Source organism: Pseudophryne corroboree, chromosome 5, assembly GCF_028390025.1.
Source record: "Pseudophryne corroboree isolate aPseCor3 chromosome 5, aPseCor3.hap2, whole genome shotgun sequence".
NCBI classification, from domain to species: domain Eukaryota; kingdom Metazoa; phylum Chordata; class Amphibia; order Anura; family Myobatrachidae; genus Pseudophryne; species Pseudophryne corroboree.
In genome coordinates, this window is record NC_086448.1 from 505,206,835 (window position 1) to 505,229,250 (window position 22,416).

At 43.9% G+C, this 22,416-nt stretch overlaps 1 protein-coding gene across 2 annotated transcripts in view; it reads left to right on the forward strand.

The window, feature by feature from the left end:
- GMDS (GDP-mannose 4,6-dehydratase) overlaps positions 1–22,416 on the forward strand; it is a 1,113,821-nt gene that overhangs the window by 545,643 nt on the left and 545,762 nt on the right. For both annotated transcript variants that reach the window (XM_063923050.1, XM_063923049.1), the window contains one exon: positions 4,855–4,982. In XM_063923050.1, the coding sequence (XP_063779120.1) occupies positions 4,855–4,982 (128 nt within the window). The remainder of the gene's footprint in view (positions 1–4,854; positions 4,983–22,416) is intronic.

A 22,416-nucleotide genomic window follows, 5' to 3' on the forward strand; every position in this document is an offset into this window, starting at 1 on the left:
GGGTAGGGTAGATAGTTGTGTTTTCAACAGTGATACACTTGTGATTATTTTACCATTAAACAACGTGCAGAAAGGTCACATGCCATGAATTTTATGCTGTCTGACCAACAGAAGTGATGATGTGCCAAAATACCTACAGTGTGCAATTCTAAAGATTGGAATCACATCTACTTAAAAAGAATATAGAAAAAGTAAACCCTATCTAATCTAGCCATTAGGGATGTGGTTCATTTACCAGCTGTCGGGATCCCGGCGGTCAGGATACCGACACCGGAATCCTGACAGATGGGGAAATGGCGGCTGTCGGAATCCCGACAGAAGCCCAGTATCTCCATTCGGGTGGTGTTCCACTGGCCCCTAAGCATAGCGAGCCTATTAGTGGACTCTGTGCGCTTGCTTCCGGGATTCCGACGTTTGTCTCCTGACCGCCAGGTTTCCGACCACCTGCATTTCATACCAAATCCAGCTATTGCAATGTACATGTAATTTAGCTGTTGCAACGTTGATCTACTGTTTGGGTTGTTATTGGCTGTATTTGTTTGTTGATCTTTAACCTAACTCTGAAATCTGTAGAGTATTTATAAGGCACATTGTATCAGGTACATTGCAGGGAACTATGGGGGTAATTCAGACCTGATCGTAGATGTGCGAAAAAACGCACATCTACGATCAAATTCTTAGACATGCGGGGGGATGCCCAGCACAGGGCAAGTCCCCCCCGCATGTTGGACTCCCCCCCCCCCCCCCCCCAAGACATGCAAAGGCATTGCACGGCGGCAATGCTTTTGTATGTTTCAAGTAGCCCTCTGCCTACGCAGCCTAGCTGCGAAGGCAGACGACTACCCGCCATGCTTCAGGTTGCAACGGCTGCATGTGATGACATGCGGCCCGCTCCGCAAACAGTCTGGACTGCGCCACGCCGAATCAACGCTCTTTAACGCCGCCACAACGCCCCCTCCCACCCCGCAAATGCCTTTTCCTGTCAGTCAGGCAAAGGTGATCGCACAAGTGAGATGCCGTTGCATCTCACTGTGTGCATGTGCAATGCGGCTGCTGCACGTGCGCACACTTCACCGGGCTTCAACCTGCGATCGCTGCCGCAGCAGCGTCCAGGTCTGAATCAGCCCCTATATTGTCATTCGGTCTCTCACTGTACATTTAAATCTAATTGTAGATCACCACTAGAAAATGATCCCATCCATTTTATTGTACACCACAGAGTATAACAAAACGGGATGTCCAGCCATGTGCCTAGGGGAGAAAATGCATAGGTAGATTTTGTAAGCACATGGGTATTGTAAATACTTTTTATGAGCAAAAGTTTAATTTCCTTTAAATCCCATTTACCAATAAAACTGTGCTTTTTTATTTGCATAAAGAAAGTGGGAATGAACCTTTGATATATAATACCATTAGAAGTATTTTAGTTTGTTTTAAGCATTTGTCTGCAGTGATATAATATGTTTGGCACTTGCATTCATTCTGCATAGTTATTCAGTAGCACATCTGTTTGCTCTGATGTTTGGCATATTTTGCCTGGCAGAAGCTCCCTGTCCTCGGAATATTCATTTAAATAGAGAAATGCCTTTCTTCACACCTATGCTGCCAAACACAATATCACAATGAAATGACAAATGCCTATAGTTGTTATTTTAACTTGTTTTTCTTGTATTATTCTACATATTCAAAGTATATTTTCTAGTTATCTCACTGTGATTTGGACAGCAAGGGAGGTGGCGATAAAGCAGAGACACTGAGTAACTTGCTACTCCATTGGTTGGACACCATTTCTGAATAACATTTTCAGCTCCTTGTGACCTTAGATAGTCCTTTTTTAAAAACACAAATCCAATACCAAAAAATGTAAAATATTGTTAAATTAGAAATGTTGGTACTGAATCAATGAATAGTTAATAAGTGTTCATTTTTTGAAACAAGAATTTTAAAAGACATTTACATCAAAAAGTATGCATGCATTGGTATGGTTGTGCTTCAATATTATTATTATTATTATTTTTTTTTTATTTTTATTTTTTTTCATTTTTCTGTGCTGAGGATGAGATCATTTTATACACTGATGTATTTTATATTGACAACTAGTTAGTCTTTTATTGGCTTGCTGATACTGCTTGAGTCTCCCATATCTGAAAATTATATATCCAAAATATTCTGAAATCCAAAAATGTTTGTCCCTGACTGATTTAGTGACATTTTTGCTTTCTGATGGTTTGATGTACACAAACCTTGCTTTATGTACACAATTATTACAAATATTGTTTAAAATGACCTTCAAGCTACGCACATGTATAAGGTGTAAATGAAATATAAATGCACTTCGAATTTAGACTGCGTCCCGTCCCCAAGTTTTCTCATTATGTATATGCAAATATTCCAATATATAGAAAAGATCCGAAATCCAGAATAATTCTGGTCTTAAGCATTTTTGATATCCGAGGCTGTATGTCAAGGTGGCAAACATTTCCCTGTATTATACAGTACAAAGGCGGCAAGCACATCTTCATTAGTGTATAGAAGTAGAAGTAGATGTAAAGGACACTGCTGAAATTGCTCGGATTTTGCGTCCCACCACCTGTGATCTGGACCCAGCCTCAACCAAGCTTCTAATAGGTTGTATGGATATAATTGGTCCTGTCTTTACAAAAATTGTTCAATGCTCTTTGCAGACAGGCATTTTTCCTGAACCCCTAAAGGAAGCAATTGTTAGACCGCTTCTTAAAAAACCTAATTTAGATCCCGACTGCATGACCAACTACAGACCGGTATCAAACCTTCCTTTCCTAGGAAAGGTTATTGAGAAAGTCGTTGCAAATCAACTGGAAACCCGCCTGACAACCCATGATATTTATGATCCATTTCAATCAGGATTCAGGAGAAGACATAGCACTGAAACAGCCCTGGTGTGTGTGTTAAATGATCTTCTGATGGCAAAAGACAGAGGTGACTGTTCAATATTAATCCTTCTGGATCTCTCGGCAGCATTTGATACCGTGGACCATGGGCTTCTGATTGAGCGACTGATACATTTCTGTGGCCTGGATGGCACAGTCCTAAGCTGGTTCAAATCATTTCTCACAGGCAGGTCACAGAGAGTATCATCTGGATTATACTCATCACCACCAGTGCCATTGCCATGTGGTGTCCCACAAGGTTCTATACTATCCCCCATGCTTTTTGCAGTATACATGCTCCCATTGGGCGAAATAATCAGGCGCCATGGCCTGGTCTACCACTGCTGTGCAGATGATACACAACTGTACTTGTCCTTTGCTCCGGGCACTGATAACCCAATAGCAACCCTAAATGGCTGTCTAGCTGATCTACAGGAGTGGATGAGCGCCAGTTGGCTGCGACTGAACCCGGATAAAACAGAGGTCCTTATGATACGACCGCAACATCAAAGGACAAGACTGCAGCATAGCCAACCAACTGGACTTACACTCGGGGATTCAGAATTACAGACCAGTGATCGTGTGTGGAATCTTGGCGTTGTCCTGGATGGTGGCTTGACACTTAAACCTCAGATATCAGCCACAATCAAATCCTCATTCTTTCACCTGAGGAACATAGCCAGAATCAAGCACTTAATTCCCTAAGATGATATGCCAAAAGTCATACATGCATTTGTATCATCTCGTTTAGACTACTGTAATGCCCTCTACCTTGGTCTACCAGCAAAAGAATTGCAGCGCTTACAGCTGGAGCAAAACACAGCTGCCAGGCTATTAACCAACCAGCCCCGTTCTAGCCACATAACACCCATCCTCTACTCCCTTCACTGGCTGCCTGTACGATGGCGAATCAACTTCAAGATTGGCTTACTGAGTTTCAAAGCATTACATGACCAAGGCCCAAGGTACCTGAAACAGCTTCTGACCCCATACTGCCCCACTCGATTACTGCGATCTGTAGATGAAAGACTTTTAGCAGTACCTAGAATCTACCGTAATTCATCTGGGGGTCGAGCTTTTAGTCATGCTGCTCCGACTCTATGGAACTCACTTCCCCGCACAGTGCGAGAGGCCCCAACTATAGAATCCTTCAAAAGTAGACTCAAGACTTTTCTGTTTACTCAAGCATTTCCATAGTGTCCCTTTTAGTATCTTCATGCTTCTGTATTTTATGAAAATGTGCTTCATTATTTTCTGTACTATATTATGCTATGTATCTGTTAAGCGCCTTGAGTCCTATTGGAGAAAGAGCGCTATATAAATAAAATTATTATTATTAATTATTATTTATTATTCAGCATATTATCTAGAGTGCTGGACGAAATTCACTGCTCTTTACTATGTTGCTAACAGTTGTTTGTCTTTCACAATTCATTGAAAGGCACAACAATCACACCGCCCTCTGAAGTATTCCATTATTCATCTGCTTGAAAAATTGAAATATTTTACAAGACTTTGCCAGCTGCTTTATTAAAAGGCAAAATTGTATTCCTACTTGTTCTTCTTCCTAAAGCTAGGGTGGTCTTAGATGTCTGTCTTCCATACTAGTGTTTCCCTTTGTATAACCTTTTGCATTTTATGTTTATAAACTGACATTCCAATTGATTTTCCTTGGCCCTCTGCCTAGATTGAATATTGAAGCAGCAAATTAGGAATGCTTATGAAGTTTTAGAGAGAAAAGACCTTGCGACTCTGGCAATTGAAGCTTCTTAGCTTAGTCAAATGATGAACAAGATGGCATAGTTATTGGATGGGGGAGGTATGGATCAGAGATGGGGATTGAGGAATAAAAGAATTTGCTGTGAGGTGGAGAACTAATGGTATCCTGCCAGACATTAAGTCCTTGGTGGGAGAATTCTAACAAAATCTTTTATCTCCATTCCAGGGGCAAATTTTGTAACCCGAAAAATTAGCCGTTCAGTAGCTAAGATTCACCTCGGACAGATGGAGTCTTTCAGCCTTGGAAATCTGGATGCCAAGAGAGATTGGGGTCATGCCAAGGACTACGTTGAGGTAGGCTGCTAGCCAGAATCCTTTCATAATAACAGTCATTTTGTGTGGTTGAAATTTTTAATGCACCATCGCTAAATAAAACTGTCTGACCTACAGGGGGTATCTTGTGATATTTTCTGCAAGTGGAGGAACGCTCACCCAGTTGTCTTCTCAGTTTCAGTCACTAGAATAGAGGTTTACCCTAGGCATGACCTGCACAGAAAATAAATATTTTAATACTGGAAAAAAATGAAGGTTTACATTTGTGTGCTGGATTCTAATGGTCAGATTAACTCTACAGCAGTGTGGTGTTTGAACAACTTTACACATACACAAGCCTGTATTAAGTCTTAAGTGAGACAGATTTAAATATTAGACCTTAAATGTTTCACAAAGGCAACATGTTCCTATACATTATTCTTTATTTTAGAAATATGGCTATAATTCATATTTTGGCCCAGATTTATCAAGTATTGGAGAGTGATAAATTGCACAGTGATAAAGTACCAACCAATCCGCTCCTAACTGTCATTTTTCAAACACAGTCTGTGACATGGCAGTTAAGGGGGGTGCACACGGAGCGATGTTCACTTCATTTCTAAGCAATCTGACTAGATTGCTTAGAAATTTAAAACATATCGCTCCATGTGTAGGGGTGCCGATGACAGCGTAGCGCGGCGCTATCGCTGGCTCTAGATTTTCATGCATGCATGCCAAATCTAGTAGATCGCTCATTTCACCCAGCACTGCTGGGTGAAATGAGCGTTTCCCCCCCTCCGCCTCGCACAGCACACATCGCGATGTTTGCTGAGCGGGTGGAGAGATGTGTGCTGAACGGTTTGTGCTAGCTCGCTCAGCACACATCTTCCCCGTGTGTACCCCCCTTTAGGAGCTGGTTGGTTGGTACTTTATTGCAGTTTAGTTTATCACTCTCCAAGGTTGATAAATCTGGGCCTTCGTGTGTTTATTTTATTTAGTAAAAGATACAGGATCTAACTGTTCTGCAGACAAAAATAATTGTATAAGCCTATAGTCATTTTATTTTAATAGTTTTTTTTTGTTATGTTTTTCTCACAAGATACCTTCTTATTGTTGTGAGAGAACATCGCAGTACTGGTGATCGAAAACCTATTTTGAATAATACAGTTGTCACTTGTATGTGTTTTACTGTGTATTTGTGTAGTAAATTGTCCTAATGGAAGTTGACACTACAAAGGTTGTGATTTTTTTTTCATAGGGCCATTGGAATACACATAACTAATATCTTTCCAGTGCAACCTCATTAATTCATTAATTTGGTGTGAAATAATATTTACACAATGTATTGTTAAAATGTACACAGTTTCTTAATTAGTTGGCAATTAGGTGGGTCTTGTACATAACAGTGATCTCTTTACTCTAAGGGTGTGTACACACGGTGAGATATTTTCTTTCGATTTTGACTGTATAGTCAAAATCGCAAGAAAAGTTAGTGCAGATCGCAAGGTGAAAGTCGCCTTGCGATCCCGATTCGATCCCGATGCGCGGTCCCACCAAGTCGGCATCGCAAGAAAAGATAGACTGTGCAGGCAAGTCAATCCTTGCTAGATCGGTGTACTATCTAGTTCATCTCACATGTCAATGACATCTCTAAGAGGGACATTTACTAAGCAGTGATAAGAGCGGAGAAGTGAGCCAGTGGAGAAATTGCCCCATCAACCAATCAGCAGCTCTGTATATTTTTATAGTATGCAAATTATAGATGTTACTTCAGTGATGATTGGTTGCTATGGGCAACTTATCCACTGGCTCACTTCCCCACTCTTATCACTGCTTGAATGTCCCCCTAAGTGTCCTCAGTGCAGTTTCCTGCCTTCCATTTAGAGGAAATTTATGCTGTAAACCAGCCAGTAAGAAAATTCTCGTGCTGTAGTATCTTCACAATGTTTATCAGTTGGAGGAAAGCAACCCACTGACTGACTTCAATCTAGAAAGGAAGTTACAGGTACTCCTCCTCATGCTGTGTGAAAATATATAATGTAAAGGTTTCATCTAAAATTAAAGTTGTTGGTAGAATACAATCTGCTGATAAAAAATAATACTAAAACAAGTTTAGCTAAAACTATTATTGTATGTTTTCAGAGTTTAGGTTTTGTAGTATGTATTGCTCTGCTTTGATTACATTGTATATGTTTTGTTGATATTTTTGTCACAGCAAATTCTGGGTGTCAGAGGAATTTCCTTGCAAAATGTGGATGGAGTTGCATCCATTGGGGTTTGTCTTTCGTTTTAAGCCAAGCCTAGTACACCGTGAAACCGCACTTTGTAAATAAAACACCTGACTTTTTACGTTAGGGCTCATTAAGAATGTGTGAGAAAACATCAGCGGAATCAGTCTGGGTTTAATATATATATATATAATAAGAATTTACTTACCGATAATTCTATTTCTCATAGTCCGTAGTGGATGCTGGGGACTCCGAAAGGACCATGGAGAATAGCGGCTCCGCAGGAGACTGGGCACAAAAGTAAAAAGCTTTAGGACTACCTGGTGTGCACTGGCTCCTCCCCCCATGACCCTCCTCCAAGCCTTAGTTAGGATACTGTGCCCGGACGAGCGTACACAATAAGGAAGGATTTTGAATCCCGGGTAAGACTCATACCAGCCACACCAATCACACCGTACAACTTGTGATCTGAACCCAGTTAACAGCATGATAACAGAAGGAGCCTCTGAAAAGATGGCTCACAACAACAATAACTCGATTTTTGTAACAATAACTATGTACAAGTAATGCAGACAATCCGCACTTGGGATGGGCGCCCAGCATCCACTACGGACTATGAGAAATAGAATTATCGGTAAGTAAATTCTTATTTTCTCTAACGTCCTAGTGGATGCTGGGGACTCCGAAAGGACCATGGGGATTATACCAAAGCTCCCAAACGGGCGGGAGAGTGCGGATGACTCTGCAGCACCGAATGAGAGAACTCCAGGTCCTCCTCAGCCAGGGTATCAAATTTGTAGAATTTAGCAAATGTGTTTGCCCCTGACCAAGTAGCTGCTCGGCAAAGTTGTAAAGCCGAGACCCCTCGGGCAGCCGCCCAAGATGAGCCCACTTTCCGTGTGGAATGGGCTTTTACAGATTTTGGCTGTGGCAGGCCTGCCACAGAATGTGCAAGCTGAATTGTACTACAAATCCAACGAGCAATCGTCTGCTTAGAAGCAGGAGCACCCAGCTTGTTGGGTGCATACAGGATAAACAGCGAGTCAGATTTTCTGACTCCAGCCGTCCTGGAAACATATATTTTCAGGGCCCTGACTACGTCCAGCAACTTGGAATCCTCCAAGTCCCTAGTAGCCGCAGGCACCACAATAGGCTGGTTTAAGTGAAAAGCTGAAACCACCTTAGGGAGAAATTGAGGACGAGTTCTCAATTCTGCCCTGTCCGTATGAAAAATTAGGTAAGGGCTTTTATAGGATAAAGCCGCCAATTCTGAAACACGCCTGGCTGAAGCCAGGGCTAACAGCATTACCACTTTCCATGTGAGATATTTTAAGTCCACAGTGGTGAGTGGTTCAAACCAATGTGATTTTAGGAATCCCAAAACTACATTGAGATCCCAAGGTGCCACTGGAGGCACAAAAGGAGGCTGTATATGCAGTACTCCCTTGACAAACGTCTGAACTTCAGGAACAGAAGCTAGTTCTTTTTGGAAGAATATTGACAGGGCCGAAATTTGAACCTTAATGGACCCTAATTTGAGGCCCATAGACAGTCCTGTTTGCAGGAAATGCAGGAATCGACCCAGTTGAAATTCCTCTGTAGGGGCCTTCCTGGCCTCGCACCACGCAACATATTTACGCCAAATACGGTGATAATGTTGTACGGTCACATCCTTCCTGGCTTTGATCAGGGTAGGGATGACTTCATCCGGAATGCCTTTTTCCTTCAGGATCCGGCGTTCAACCGCCATGCCGTCAAACGCAGCCGCGGTAAGTCTTGGAACAGACATGGTCCCTGCTGGAGCAGGTCCTTTCTTAGAGGTAGAGGCCACGGGTCTTCCGTGAGCATCTCTTGAATTTCCGGGTACCAAGTCCTTCTTGGCCAATCCGGAGCCACGAGTATAGTCTTAACTCCTCTCCTTCTTATGATTCTCAGTACTTTTGGTATGAGAGGAAGAGGAGGGAACACATACACTGACTGGTACACCCACGGTGTTACCAGAGCGTCCACAGCTATTGCCTGAGGGTCCCTTGACCTGGCGCAATACCTGTCCAGTTTTTTGTTGAGGCGGGACGCCATCATGTCCACCTTTTGGTTTTTCCCAACGGTTCACAATCATGTGGAAGACTTCTGGGTGAAGTCCCCACTCCCCCGGGTGAAGATCGTGTCTGCTGAGGAAGTCTGCTTCCCAGTTGTCCACTCCCGGAATGAATACTGCTGACAGTGCTATCACATGATTTTCCGCCCAGCGAAGAATCCTTGCCACTTCCGTCATTGCCCTCCTGCTTCTTGTGCCGCCCTGTCTGTTTACGTGGGCGACTGCCGTGATGTCCGACTGGATCAACACCGGCTGACCCTGAAGCAGAGGTCTCGCCTGACTTAGGGCATTGTAAATGGCCCTTAGTTCCATGATATTTATGTGAAGTGACGTTTCCATGCTTGACCACAAGCCCTGGAAATTTCTTCCCTGTGTGACTGCTCCCCAGCCTCTCAGGCTGGCATCCGTGGTCACCAGGACCCAATCCTGAATGCCGAATCTGCGGCCCTCTAGGAGATGAGCACTCTGTAACCACCACAGGAGAGACACCCTTGTCCTTGGAGACAGGGTTATCCGCTGATGCATTTGAAGATGCGATCCGGACCATTTGTCCAGCAGATCCCACTGAAAAGTTCTTGCATGGAATCTGCCGAATGGAATCTCTTCGTAAGAAGCCACCATCTTTCCCAGGACCCTTGTGCATTGATGTACTGACACTTGGCCTGGTCTTAGGAGGTTCCTGACTAGGTCGGATAACTCCCTGGCTTTCTCTTCCGGGAGAAACACCTTTTTCTGTACTGTGTCCAGAATCATTTCTAGGAACAGCAGACGTGTCGTCGGAATCAGCTGCGATTTTGAAATATTTAGAATCCATCCGTGCTGTCGTAGTACTACTTGAGATAGTGCTACTCCGACCTCTAACTGTTCCCTGGACCTTGCCCTTATCAGGAGATCGTCCAAGTAAGGGATAATTAAGACACCTTTTCTTCGAAGAAGAATCATCATTTCGGCCATTACCTTGGTAAAGACCCGGGGGGGCCGTGGACAATCCAAACGGCAGCGTCTGAAACTGATAGTGACAGTTCTGTACCACAAACCTGAGGTACCCTTGGTGAGAAGGGCAAATTGGGACATGGAGGTAAGCATCCTTGATGTCCAGAGACACCATATAGTCCCCTTCTTCCAGGTTCGCTATCACTGCTCTGAGTGACTCCATCTTGAACTTGAACCTTTTTATGTAAGTGTTCAAGGATTTCAGATTTAAAATGGGTCTCACCGAGCCGTCCGGCTTCGGTACCACAAACAGCGTGGAATAATACCCCTTTCCCTGGTGAAGGAGGGGTACCTTGATTATCACTTGCTGGGAATACAGCTTGTGAATGGCTTCCAATACCGCCTCCCTGTCGGGGAGAGACGTTGGTAAAGCAGACTTCAGGAACCGGCGAGGGGGAGACGTCTCGAATTCCAATTTGTACCCCTGAGATACTACCTGCAGGATCCAGGGGTCCACTTGCGAGTGAGCCCACTGCGCGCTGAAATTCTTGAGACGGGCCCCCACCGTGCCTGAGTCCGCTTGTAAGGCCCCAGCGTCATGCTGAGGACTTGGCAGAAGCGGGGGAGGGCTTCTGTTCGTGGGAAGAGGCTGTCTGCTGCAGTCTTTTTCCCCTTCCTCTGCCCCGGGGCAGATATGAGTGGCCTTTTGCCCGCTTGCCCTTATGGGGACGAAAGGACTGAGCCTGAAAAGACGGTATCTTTTTCTGCTGCGAGGTGACTTGGGGTAAAAAGGTGGATTTCCCAGCCGTTGCCGTGGCCACCAGGTCCGATAGACCGACCCCAAATAACTCCTCCCCTTTATACGGCAATACTTCCATATGCCATTTGGAATCTGCATCACCTGACCACTGTCGTGTCCATAACCCTCTTCTGGCAGAAATGGACATCGCACTTACTCTTGATGCCAGAGTGCAAATATCCCTCTGTGCATCACGCATATATAGAAATGCATCCTTTAAATGCTCTATAGTCAATAATATATTGTCCCTGTCCAGGGTATCAATATTTTCAGTCAGGGAATCCGACCAAGCCACCCCAGCACTGCACATCCAGGCTGAGGCGATTGCTGGTCGCAGTATAATACCAGTATGTGTGTATATACTTTTTAGGATATTTTTCAGCTTCCTATCAGCTGGTTACTTGAGGGCGGCCGTATCCGGAGACGGTAACGCCACTTGTTTTGATAAGCGTGTGAGCGCCTTATCCACTCTAGGGGGTGTTTCCCAACGCGCCCTAACCTCTGGCGGGAAAGGGTATAATGCCAATAATTTTTTAGAAATTAGCAGTTTTTTATCGGGGGAAACCCACGCTTCATCACACACCTCATTTAATTCATCTGATTCAGGAAAAACTACGGGTAGTTTTTTCACACCCCACATAATACCCTTTTTTTTTTGTGGTATTTGTAGTATCAGAAATGTTCAAAACCTCCTTCATTGCCGTGATCATGTAACGTGTGGCCCTACTGGAAAATACGTTTGTTTCCTCACCGTCGACACTGGAGTCGGTGTCCGTGTCAGTGTCTGTATCGACCTGAGGTAACGGGCGTTTTATAGCCCCTGACGGTGTTTGAGACGCCTGTACAGGTATTAACTGATTTGCCGGCTGTCTCATGTCGTCAACAGTCTTTTGTAAAGTGCCGACACTATCACGTAATTCTTTCCATAAGACCATCCAGTCAGGTGTCGACTCCCTAGGGGGCGACATCACTAACACAGGCAATTGCTCCGCCTCCACATCATTTTCCTCCTCATACATGTCGACACAGCGTACCGACACACAGCACACATACAGGGAGTGCTCTGATAGAGGACAGGACCCCACTAGCCCTTTGGGGAGACAGAGGGAGAGTTTGCCAGCACACACCAGAGCGCTATATATATACAGGGATAACCTTATATAAGTGTTTTTCCCTAATATAGCTGCTGTATATATTAATATGCCAATTTAGTGCCCCCCCTCTCTTGTTTTACCCTGTTTCTGTAGTGCAGGACTGCAGGGGAGAGTCAGGGAGCCTTCCTCCAACGGAGCTGTGAGGGAAAAATGGCGCCAGTGTGCTGAGGAGATAGGCTCCGCCCCCTTATCGGCGGCCTTTCTCCCGCTTTTTAATGGAAAAATTGGCAGGGGTTAAATTCATCCATATAGCCCAGGAGCTATATGTGATGTATTTTTTGCCAAACAAAGGTTTTTTATTGCGTCTCAGGGCGCCCCCCCCAGCGCCCTGCACTCTCAGTGACCGGAGTGTGAAGTGTGCTGAGAGCAATGGCGCACAGCTGCGGTGCTGTGCGCTACCTTATTGAAGACAGGACGTCTTCTGCCGCCGATTTTCCGGACCTCTTCACTCTTCTGGCTCTGTAAGGGGGCCGGCGGCGCGGCTCCGGGACCCATCCATGGCTGGGCCTGTGATCGTCCCTCTGGAGCTAATGTCCAGTAGCCTAAGAAGCCCAATCCACTCTGCACGCAGGTGAGTTCGCTTCTTCTCCCCTTAGTCCCTCGGTGCAGTGAGCCTGTTGCCAGCAGGTCTCACTGAAAATAAAAAACCTACTTTAAACTTTTACTCTAAGCAGCTCAGGAGAGCCCCTTAGCCTGCACCCGTCTCGTTCGGGCACAAAAATCTAACTGAGGCTTGGAGGAGGGTCATGGGGGGAGGAGCCAGTGCACACCAGGTAGTCCTAAAGCTTTTTACTTTTGTGCCCAGTCTCCTGCGGGGCCGCTATTCCCCATGGTCCTTTCGGAGTCCCCAGCATCCACTAGGACGTTAGAGAAATATATATATAGATATAGATATAGAGAGAGAGATTATATGACTCTGGTTGTCACATGTACTCTTTCTACAAGATCCGTGAGTGCCGCTGTATATGTCTGATATGATTGGTAACTTTTTACCTCAGAGGACACGGGACAAGTATATTATAGCAACAGTGGAGTGCCGATTAATCTTTTATGTATATGTGTGTGTGTGTGTGTGTGTGTGTATATATATATATATATATATATATATATATATATATATATATATATATATATAATATGTGTGTGTGTGTGTGTAAACAGTAGAGGGAAAGTTGAGTGCTAAATAGTGTATTTTCAGTCATATATTATACCACAAAGTTTGTGTGAACAGGGTGAAAATGATAATAAAAGTGGATTAATAATTTTTCATTATCTTTTTGGGTGTTTCTTTTTTTTTTTTTTTTTTGGTCTTGTGACCCACCATAAGAATCAGCATAAAAAGGATAAAAAGAAATAAAAAATACTGTAGTGTGCACTGATTGACAAAATGACACACTATTAAGAACCATTAAAATCTCATAACCATGATTAGGGTAAAACTATTAAGGGTTATAAAGTTTCAAATTAAATATTTATTACACAGTGATATATAGACAAAAATAGTAGGTAGCATATGTACAAAAATGCAAAAGAAATTAGTGCTTAACTTGTCTATAGGGTATTTTTAGGCACAGTTGTACAATTCCAATGCGTTTTGTTTAACAGACTTCACCTGTTCTGATTTAAAAGGTTATTGTCTATACCTGTGTGCCAATTGATTCTTCTTTGTGTATGTATGTATATATATATATATATATATATATACACACATACATATATGCAGCAGAACGGGCGGCACTCAGAGTATGAACAACTAAAAAAAACTTTTCTTAGTTGTTCAGACTCTGAGTGCCGCCTGTTCTGCTACTTGTACGTATCGATGGGTTTGCTACACACCCGCAGGGAGGGCATCGGAGCAAGTATATGATAAGTCCAGAGTGCCAGGGTTCTGCTGCTACATACAGTAATATATATACAGTTGAGTATCCCATATCCAAATATTCCGAAATACGGAATATTCCGAAATACGGACTTTTTTGAGTGAGAGTGAGATAGTGAAACCTTTGATTTCTGATGGCTCAATGTACATAAACTTTGTTTAATACACAAAGTTATTAAAAATATTGAATTAAATAACCTTCAGGCTGTGTGTATAAGGTGTATGTGAAACATAAATGAATTGTGTGACTGTAGACACTTTGTTTAATGCACAAAGTTATAAAAAATATTAGCTAAAATGACCTTCAGGCTGTGTGTATAAGGTGTATATGTAACATAAATGTATTCTGTGCTTAGATTTAGGTCCCATTACCGGGATGCGGTCAAGATGCCGCCGGACGGAATCCCGGCGGTCGAAATACCGACGCCGGAATCCCGACCGCCACAATCCCGACCGCCACAATCCCGACATATTCTCCCTCCGTGGGTGTCCACGACACCCATAGAGGGAGAATATAATAGTGTGCCGAGCGTAGCGAGGCACCGTGCCCGCAGCGTGGCGAGCGAAGCGAGCCCGCAAGGGGCTGCGTTCCGCTCTCCACCCCTGTCGGGATTGTGTGGTCGGGATTCCGGCGTCGGTATTTCGACCGCCGGGATTCCGACCGGCGGCATTTAGTACTGATCCCCCATTACCATGATATCTCATTATGGTATGCAATTATTCCAAAATACGGAAAAATACGATATCCAAAATACCTCTGGTCCCAAGCATTTTGGATAAGGGGATACTCAACCTGTATATAATATTACACACAAATGTGTCAGTTTTGTATTTAAAAATGCAATCATACTACAACTTTTCTTGTTATAGTTTAGTTTGTTGACTTTCTCACTGTCTGTAACACAGGAGAGTGTGATGGTTTAAAATCGCCGCACTTCACCAGGTGATTTTCACCTCCTAAGCAGCAGATTTACTATTAAGCAGTTGGATGGTCGTTGTCTGTGGGTTAGTCAGAATCGCTTCCAATAATGCAGAAAAATGACAAGAGAACTGGAGAAAGCATAAATAATAGGCACCCACTGTACGCACACCTGATTGGAGCACCAACTGAATTGCTCCATTAGGCGCAGGGTGCCCCCAAAAAAACTGAATTACCCTAATCAAGTGATAAAATAATAATTGTTATACAAAGCTGAGTTTCGAGAACTCCCCGTCTGTGTCTATTAGCCTGTTCACAATTCTCCCATGGTGACTTATGTGATGATTGGCTGGTACATGGATGGAACTGATTAGCTTATCAGAGCCATGGAGGACATGTAGAGATCTCTAGTGATAGCACCTGGGATAGACGACTGAGTAGACTGCATTCATAACATTCCTAACACACTGCATTACTAAAGTGTCCAATCATTCCTTATGAAGAATCATATGAACACTTCAGATTGAATAGTACTATTTATATAATGGCCACAACAAGCCTTACCATCACTTTGTTTTGTGCCAGTCTTTCTGTATAAACCCTGTAGGGGATATAAGCAAAGATAGATTTGACAGTTTAATATATTGTATCAGTTCAGTTTTCAAGTTTTATGTTTATTGCCATGTGAGTGATGATTCACGGGTGAAATGTAGCGATATTGTACAGCAGTAAGAAGGAGAAGTCATAAGAAGCAAGTGTGTCTAACATCAGTATAATGGTGTTATTGTAGGCTAATATGTTTTGTTAGAGGGTTGTCTTGTTAGAGGGTTGTCATAAAACTCAGGGGTCTATGTACTAAGCCTTGGAGAGAGATAAAGTTTACGTGATAAAGTACCAACCAACCAGCTCCTAACTGCCATGTTACAGGCTGTGTTTGAAAAATGACAGTTAGGAGCTGACCTGCTGGTACTTTATCTCCGTCCACTTTATCTCTTTCCAAGGCTTAGTAAATAGACCCCTATGATACTTACAGAAGCTTACATATAAGTCTATTTACATAATTTGTCGTAATAATGCTAAATTAGTCAATGGTGGGTACAGGACCCACCATTTAGACATAATTTTGTTTTTATACTGTACCTGTGGCAAGATATTACAGTATAAATGTTTTCACATCGTCAGGTCTGGCGCCCAAGTTGGCTGCCTCACCTTATACATGCTCCTGAACATCTCCATATACACACTACAAAGTCCATTTGACTGGCTCGCTTATCATATTACATATCCAACCTTTCTGTCCTATTTTTATGTGTGTTCTCTGTTTATGAGCAGTCATTATGCATGTTTTCATTCATGAACCTATATTATGCAGCACCAGTATATTCCATTACTCTTTACAATTGGGAAGAAAAAATTTGTAAAGCAAGACTGAGTAGTAAAAGACAGAGGGTGTTAAGAGGGTCATGCTTGCAAGCTTACAATCTATAATAGTTATCAGCCGCACATTCATATCACAGCAGTGGGAGATGTACATGCTGATCTTACACAAATGATGTTTGTGATGGAACAAGCGATTTTGCAGAAGTGCAAAGTTTAACTTTCGCATTTTTTAGTATATTTACAAATTAATATTTTATTTATTTATTAACTGTTTCTTATATAGCGCAGCAAATTCAGTTGCACTTTACAATTGGAAATAACAATGATATAACAAAACAATTATATAACAAAACTGGGTAATAACAAACAGTCATAGTAGTTTTTGAGAGAGAGTTGGGGTCAGATTTTTTTTTTATTACAAAATGGAAGTAATCACTGCATGCTTGAAGAGTGAAGGAAAAATACCAGTAGAGAGAGAGAGATTACTGATGTTAGTTAAGGTAGGAATGAGCACCAGAGACAGAGCTTTACTTATTTGTGAGGGTAAAGGATCAAGAGGAGAGGTAGTAGAGAAGCAGGATGAGAAGAGTGATGATACTTCATCTCCATTTGTGGGATCAAATTAAGAGAGCGTGCCAGAGGGTTCAGGTAAAGAACTGAGCAGGTCACTGGCTGCCGAAGAGCATGCCATTTCATCTCGGATCTTATCTATCTTCTCCTTGAAGTAGGAAGCAAGATCTTGTGCCTTGATAGTGGCTGGTGGGGTAAGTGAGGAGGATTCAGAAGTGATTTAAATGTATTAAAGAGTCATTTGGGGTTAGAGTAGGGGTGGGCAACAAGCGGCCCGCGGGCCGGATGCGGCCCGCGAAACGATCCTGCCTGGCCCCGCTGTCCCACACAGTGTGCAATGACAAGCGGCCCGACTGGCTGAGCCGCTCGTCATTGCGCTACGTACCTCCCAGACGCGGCGCCGCAGAGGAAATCCCCGGTCACGTCACTGCTGACCGGGATTTCCACTGTGACGTCAGGCGCTGGGCGTCACGGGGGGCGGGGCCACGGCACCGCGGGCAGCAGGCAGCGGATCAGTCAGCAGGCAGCGGGGATCTGGCAGCAGGCAGCGGGGATCTGGCAGCAGGCAGCGGATCTGCCACTGTGAAAAAGGTAAATGGATCTGTGCTTAACTTTAAAAGCTGCTATACAGGTTCAGGGAAGGGGGGTTAGGAAGGGGGGGGGGGGACTGCTATATGGGTTTAGGGAAGAGGGGTAGGGACTGCTATAAGGGTTTAGGGGAGGGGGGAAGAGGGGCAGGGACTGCTATATGAGTCCAGCAGGGAAGGGGGGTAGAGACTGCTATATGGGTCTAGGGGAAAGGGGGGGGGGGGGATGTTTTCAGCACTGTTTAAAAATTATTACTGGATTACTGTGCTTTTTTAGACATCTTGGATTTTGCCTGTAAAAAAACTATGTATGTAATGTATATTGTGGTGTATGTTTGTGTAGTTTTATATCTATATATATATATATATATATATATATATATATATATATATATATATATATATATATATCCACATTATGTTTTTATTGTTATATACGTAACTATGGGCCTAATTCAGACCTGATCGCTAGCAGGCGATTTTTGCACTGCTGCGATCAGGTAGTCGCTGCCTACAGGGGAGGGGGAAATCGCTGTGCAGGGGTGAGATCGCATCTGCAGAGAGCTGCACAAACAGAAGTTTGTGCAGTCTCTGCGCAGCCCAGGACTTACTCTTCTAGTGCGATGATCGGGGCCAGAGCTGAGTGCTGACGTCAGAAACTCTCCCTCCAAACGCCTGGTCCCTCCTGCGTTTTTCCGGACACTCCTCTAAAACGCTCAATTGCCACTCACAAACGTCCTCTTCCTCTCAATCACCTTGCGATCGCCCGTGCGATCACTTTGTTCGTACCATCCCATCGCTGCCCGACGCTGCGGACCGGCGCACCTACACATTGCGGTGCATGCGTAGTTCAGACCCGATTTACAAGATATTTTGTGTGTGGCCCTCGACTATTCACTGGAAGTGTTAAGCGGCCCCCCAGCTGAAATAATTGCCCACCCCTGGGTTAGAGGCTTGAGCAGAGATAAGAGTTTGGAAATATGTTTGTTTGGCAGTGTCTGGCATTTCTATAAGAGTGGTAGACAGTCTTACATGTGAGGAAGTCACTTGAAATACGAGATTTACGCCGCTGACGTTCAAGTTTACGTGTGATTTTTTTGTAGTTGTCTTGTTAATTTAGAGTGCCATGGTTAACATCTAGGCCTACGTGGAGTGTGATGGGTGGCTGGAGCCACTTCATCAAGTGCTGGTTCTAGAGTCTCGTTCAGGTGTGATACAGCCATCTCAAGAGAGATGAATGCAGAAATAGGTGAAAGCAGTTTTTGGAGTGAGGTGGGAAGTTCTTTGAAGATTAATTGTGTTAATATTTCTGCGGGTTTGAGGAAGATTGGAGGACTTCAGCAACACAGAGTTTGAATTGACAGATGAGAGAGCATGCAGGTGATAAGGTTGTGATCTGAGAGGAGGAAAGGAGTGTTAGTGAGTTCAGAAACCGAGCATAGTCTGGTGAATACTAGGCAGTGGCCCTCCCGATGAATAGAGGCGTCAGTCCATTGGGAGAGGCCGAGAGAGGAGGTTAGAGAGAGTAGTTTGGAGGCGTGAGAAGCAGATTTTGGACAATCAATAGCAATATTGAAATCACCCATGATGATGGTGGAGATGTCAGAGGATAGGAAGTGAGGGAGCCAGGCAGAAACATTTTGCTAAATTTGTAGTCTGTGAATAGAGCTGTAACCATAACTCGAAGTTAATCTTCTGTGGTGGTGTTGGAAATATGACCAGTCGTGGATCTATTTGGTAATTAGTGTGATTGACACCAGCCACCCCCCCACCCTCATCCCCATCCAAATCCCCTGTAATACCTGTACACTACCACTGGCCGCTCTGTAACGGTGCAGCACTACATCATGCAAGGAGAGCGAGACTGCTGCAGCCAGTGGTAGTGGGCAAGTGTTACGAGAAGGGGGGTCTGCGCAATTGCACTGATCGCCTCCTCCTGGATCTATCCCTAACAGCCAATTCCACATGGAACTGTGTGAATTGGTCTGAATAGAAATCTGAACAGGTTACGCACTGGACACATTCACCAGTTTTCGTAAACTTCTGTTAATTACAGTCCTCCCAACACTTGTGTGCTCTTTGCCTGAAAGTGATGGAATCTGCACAGTTAGGATGGGAGTCTTTGTTCTGTGATGGACACATAAAAATGCCAGTCAGTTTACAGAAGGATGGACTTTCAGGAATTCCCCCTGGACAGAACTGCTCGCACGTTGACTAATTTTGATTGTCTTTCATTGCTGCTCATGTTTTCATTGCATCTTTAAGCTGTGAAAATAAACAATCAACAGCTGTTCAAGAGCTTACTACTTCTCTTTGCTATAGGAGTCATATCCCAGTTAATCACTCAGTGAAACCTTAGACTCACATAATCACTGCAGTAATAAACCAAATGGTAAATAGATCCCCCACCCCCAGCAATGATTTGTATCATGGGGAATAAAAAAAAAAAAACAAGGTGTATGTTTCAATAACACATTCATCCAAATGCTAATATAAATAAAATTTGCCGTATTTTGCACATGCCAAGATATAGTTATTTAAATCTGCATCTTCTATGTCTGAGAAAAGCATAACAAACATTTGTTTTATACTTTTATTCTTTATCTCTTCTTGAAGAGGTCTTCACTACTAGAGTTTTTTAAAACAATAAAGCCCAGCTTCTCCTATATGAACACTACACCAGGGGTCCCTACACAGGTCCTAGACTACACTAAGCTTGTGATCAGTTCTTCAGTCTCTGCAGCCATGAGAGGATTGAGTATATAAGTTAGAGAGGCAAAGTTTAGATATTCAAAATATAGACACCATAATGCATAGTTGCCTACCCTCCCTCATTGTGCAGGAGACTCCCTGAAATAGTAGCATTCTCCCTGACTCCCTGAATAGGGCAGCAATCTCCCTGATTGCATCTCATCCATATTATGTAGCTCTTACATTCTTGGGGAAAAAGAGAAATCTGAGATACATACATTCAAATGGGGTCACCAGTGCCATTTCCTTCTCGTTTTCTGGTTTCTCGTGGCCACTTACAGTATATGGAACCTCTTGTAAAACATAATACACAAACAAATCCTGAATAATATCAGTATCTTTTCTTTAACAATTAGATCTTACTAACATTGGGGCTCATTTACATTTGGATGTAAGTCATTTATATGACACGCCTCTTAGATGTAGCAGCGCATGTCCGCGCTGACAGGTGTTACTTTCACAATCTCCCTGAAAGGCTTTTACAAGAGTAGGCAAATATGCCATAATGTCGACAGGTACAACATTTAGACATGACGATATGGACTATTTGTTGACAATCGATATGTAATAATGTAGACAGTCAAAATGTCAACAGGGACATAATGTAGACGTGGACATAATAAAGACAATAGATATACTTGTTGAAATTATATTTCTCTATCGTCCTAGTGGATGCTGGGGTTCCTGAAAGGACCATGGGGAATAGCGGCTCCGCAGGAGACAGGGCACAAAAAGTAAAGCTTTTCCAGATCAGGTGGTGTGCACTGGCTCCTCCCCCTATGACCCTCCTCCAGACTCCAGTTAGATTTTTGTGCCCGGCCGAGAAGGGTGCAATCTAGGTGGCTCTCCTAAAGAGCTGCTTAGAAAAAGTTTAGCTAGGTTTTTTATTTTACAGTGATTCCTGCTGGCAACAGGATCACTGCAGCGAGGGACTGAGGGGAGAAGGAGTCAACTCACCTGCGTGCAGGATGGATTGGCTTCTTGGCTACTGGACATCAAGCTCCAGAGGGACGATCACAGGTACAGCCTGGATGGTCACCGGAGCCGCGCCGCCGGCCCCCTTGCAGATGCTGAAGTCAGAAGAGGTCCAGAATCGGCGGCTGAAGACTCCTGCAGTCTTCTAAAGGTAGCGCACAGCACTGCAGCTGTGCGCCATTTTCCTCTCAGCACACTTCACACGCGGTCACTGAGGGTGCAGGGCGCTGGGGGGGGGCGCCCTGGGAGGCAAATGTAACCTATATAAAGGCTAAAAATACCTCACATATAGCCCCCAGAGGCTATATGGAGATATTTAACCCCTGCCTGATTTCTCTAAATAGCGGGAGACGAGCCCGCCAGAAAAGGGGCGGGGCCTATCTCCTCAGCACACGGCGCCATTTCCTCTCACAGCTCCGCTGGTCAGGACGGCTCCCAAGTCTCTTCCCTGCACTGCACTGCACTACAGAAACAGGGTAAAACAGAGAGGGGGGGCAAATTTATGGCGATATTTTGATATAACAAAGCAGCTATAAGGGAGCACTTATTATAAGGCTATCCCTGATATATATATATAGCGCTTTTGGTGTGTGCTGGCAAACTCTCCCTCTGTCTCCCCAAAGGGCTAGTGGGTCCTGTCTTCGTTAGGAGCATTCCCTGTGTGTCTGCTGTGTGTCGGTACGTGTGTGTCGACATGTATGAGGACGATATTGGCGTGGAGGCGGAGCAATTGCCAAATATGAGGATGTCACCCCCTAGGGAGTCGACACCGGAATGGATGCCTTTATTTATGGAACTACGGGATAGTGTCAACACGCTAAAGCAGTCGTTTGACGACATGAGACGGCCGGACAATCAATTAGTGCCTGTCCAGGCGACTCAAACACCGTCAGGGGCTGTGAAACGCCCTTTGCCTCAGTCGGTCGACACAGACCCAGACACAGGCGATGACTCCAGTGGTGACGGTGACGAATCAACCGTATTTTCCAGTAGGGCCACACGTTATATGATTTTGGCAATGAAGGAGGCGTTACATTTAGCTGATACTACAGGTACCACTAAACAGGGTATTATGTGGGGTGTGAAAAAACTACCTATAGTTTTTCCTGAATCAGAAGAATTAAATGACGTGTGTAATGAAGCGTGGGTTGCCCCTGATAAAAAGCTGATAATTTCAAAGAAATTATTGGCATTATACCCTTT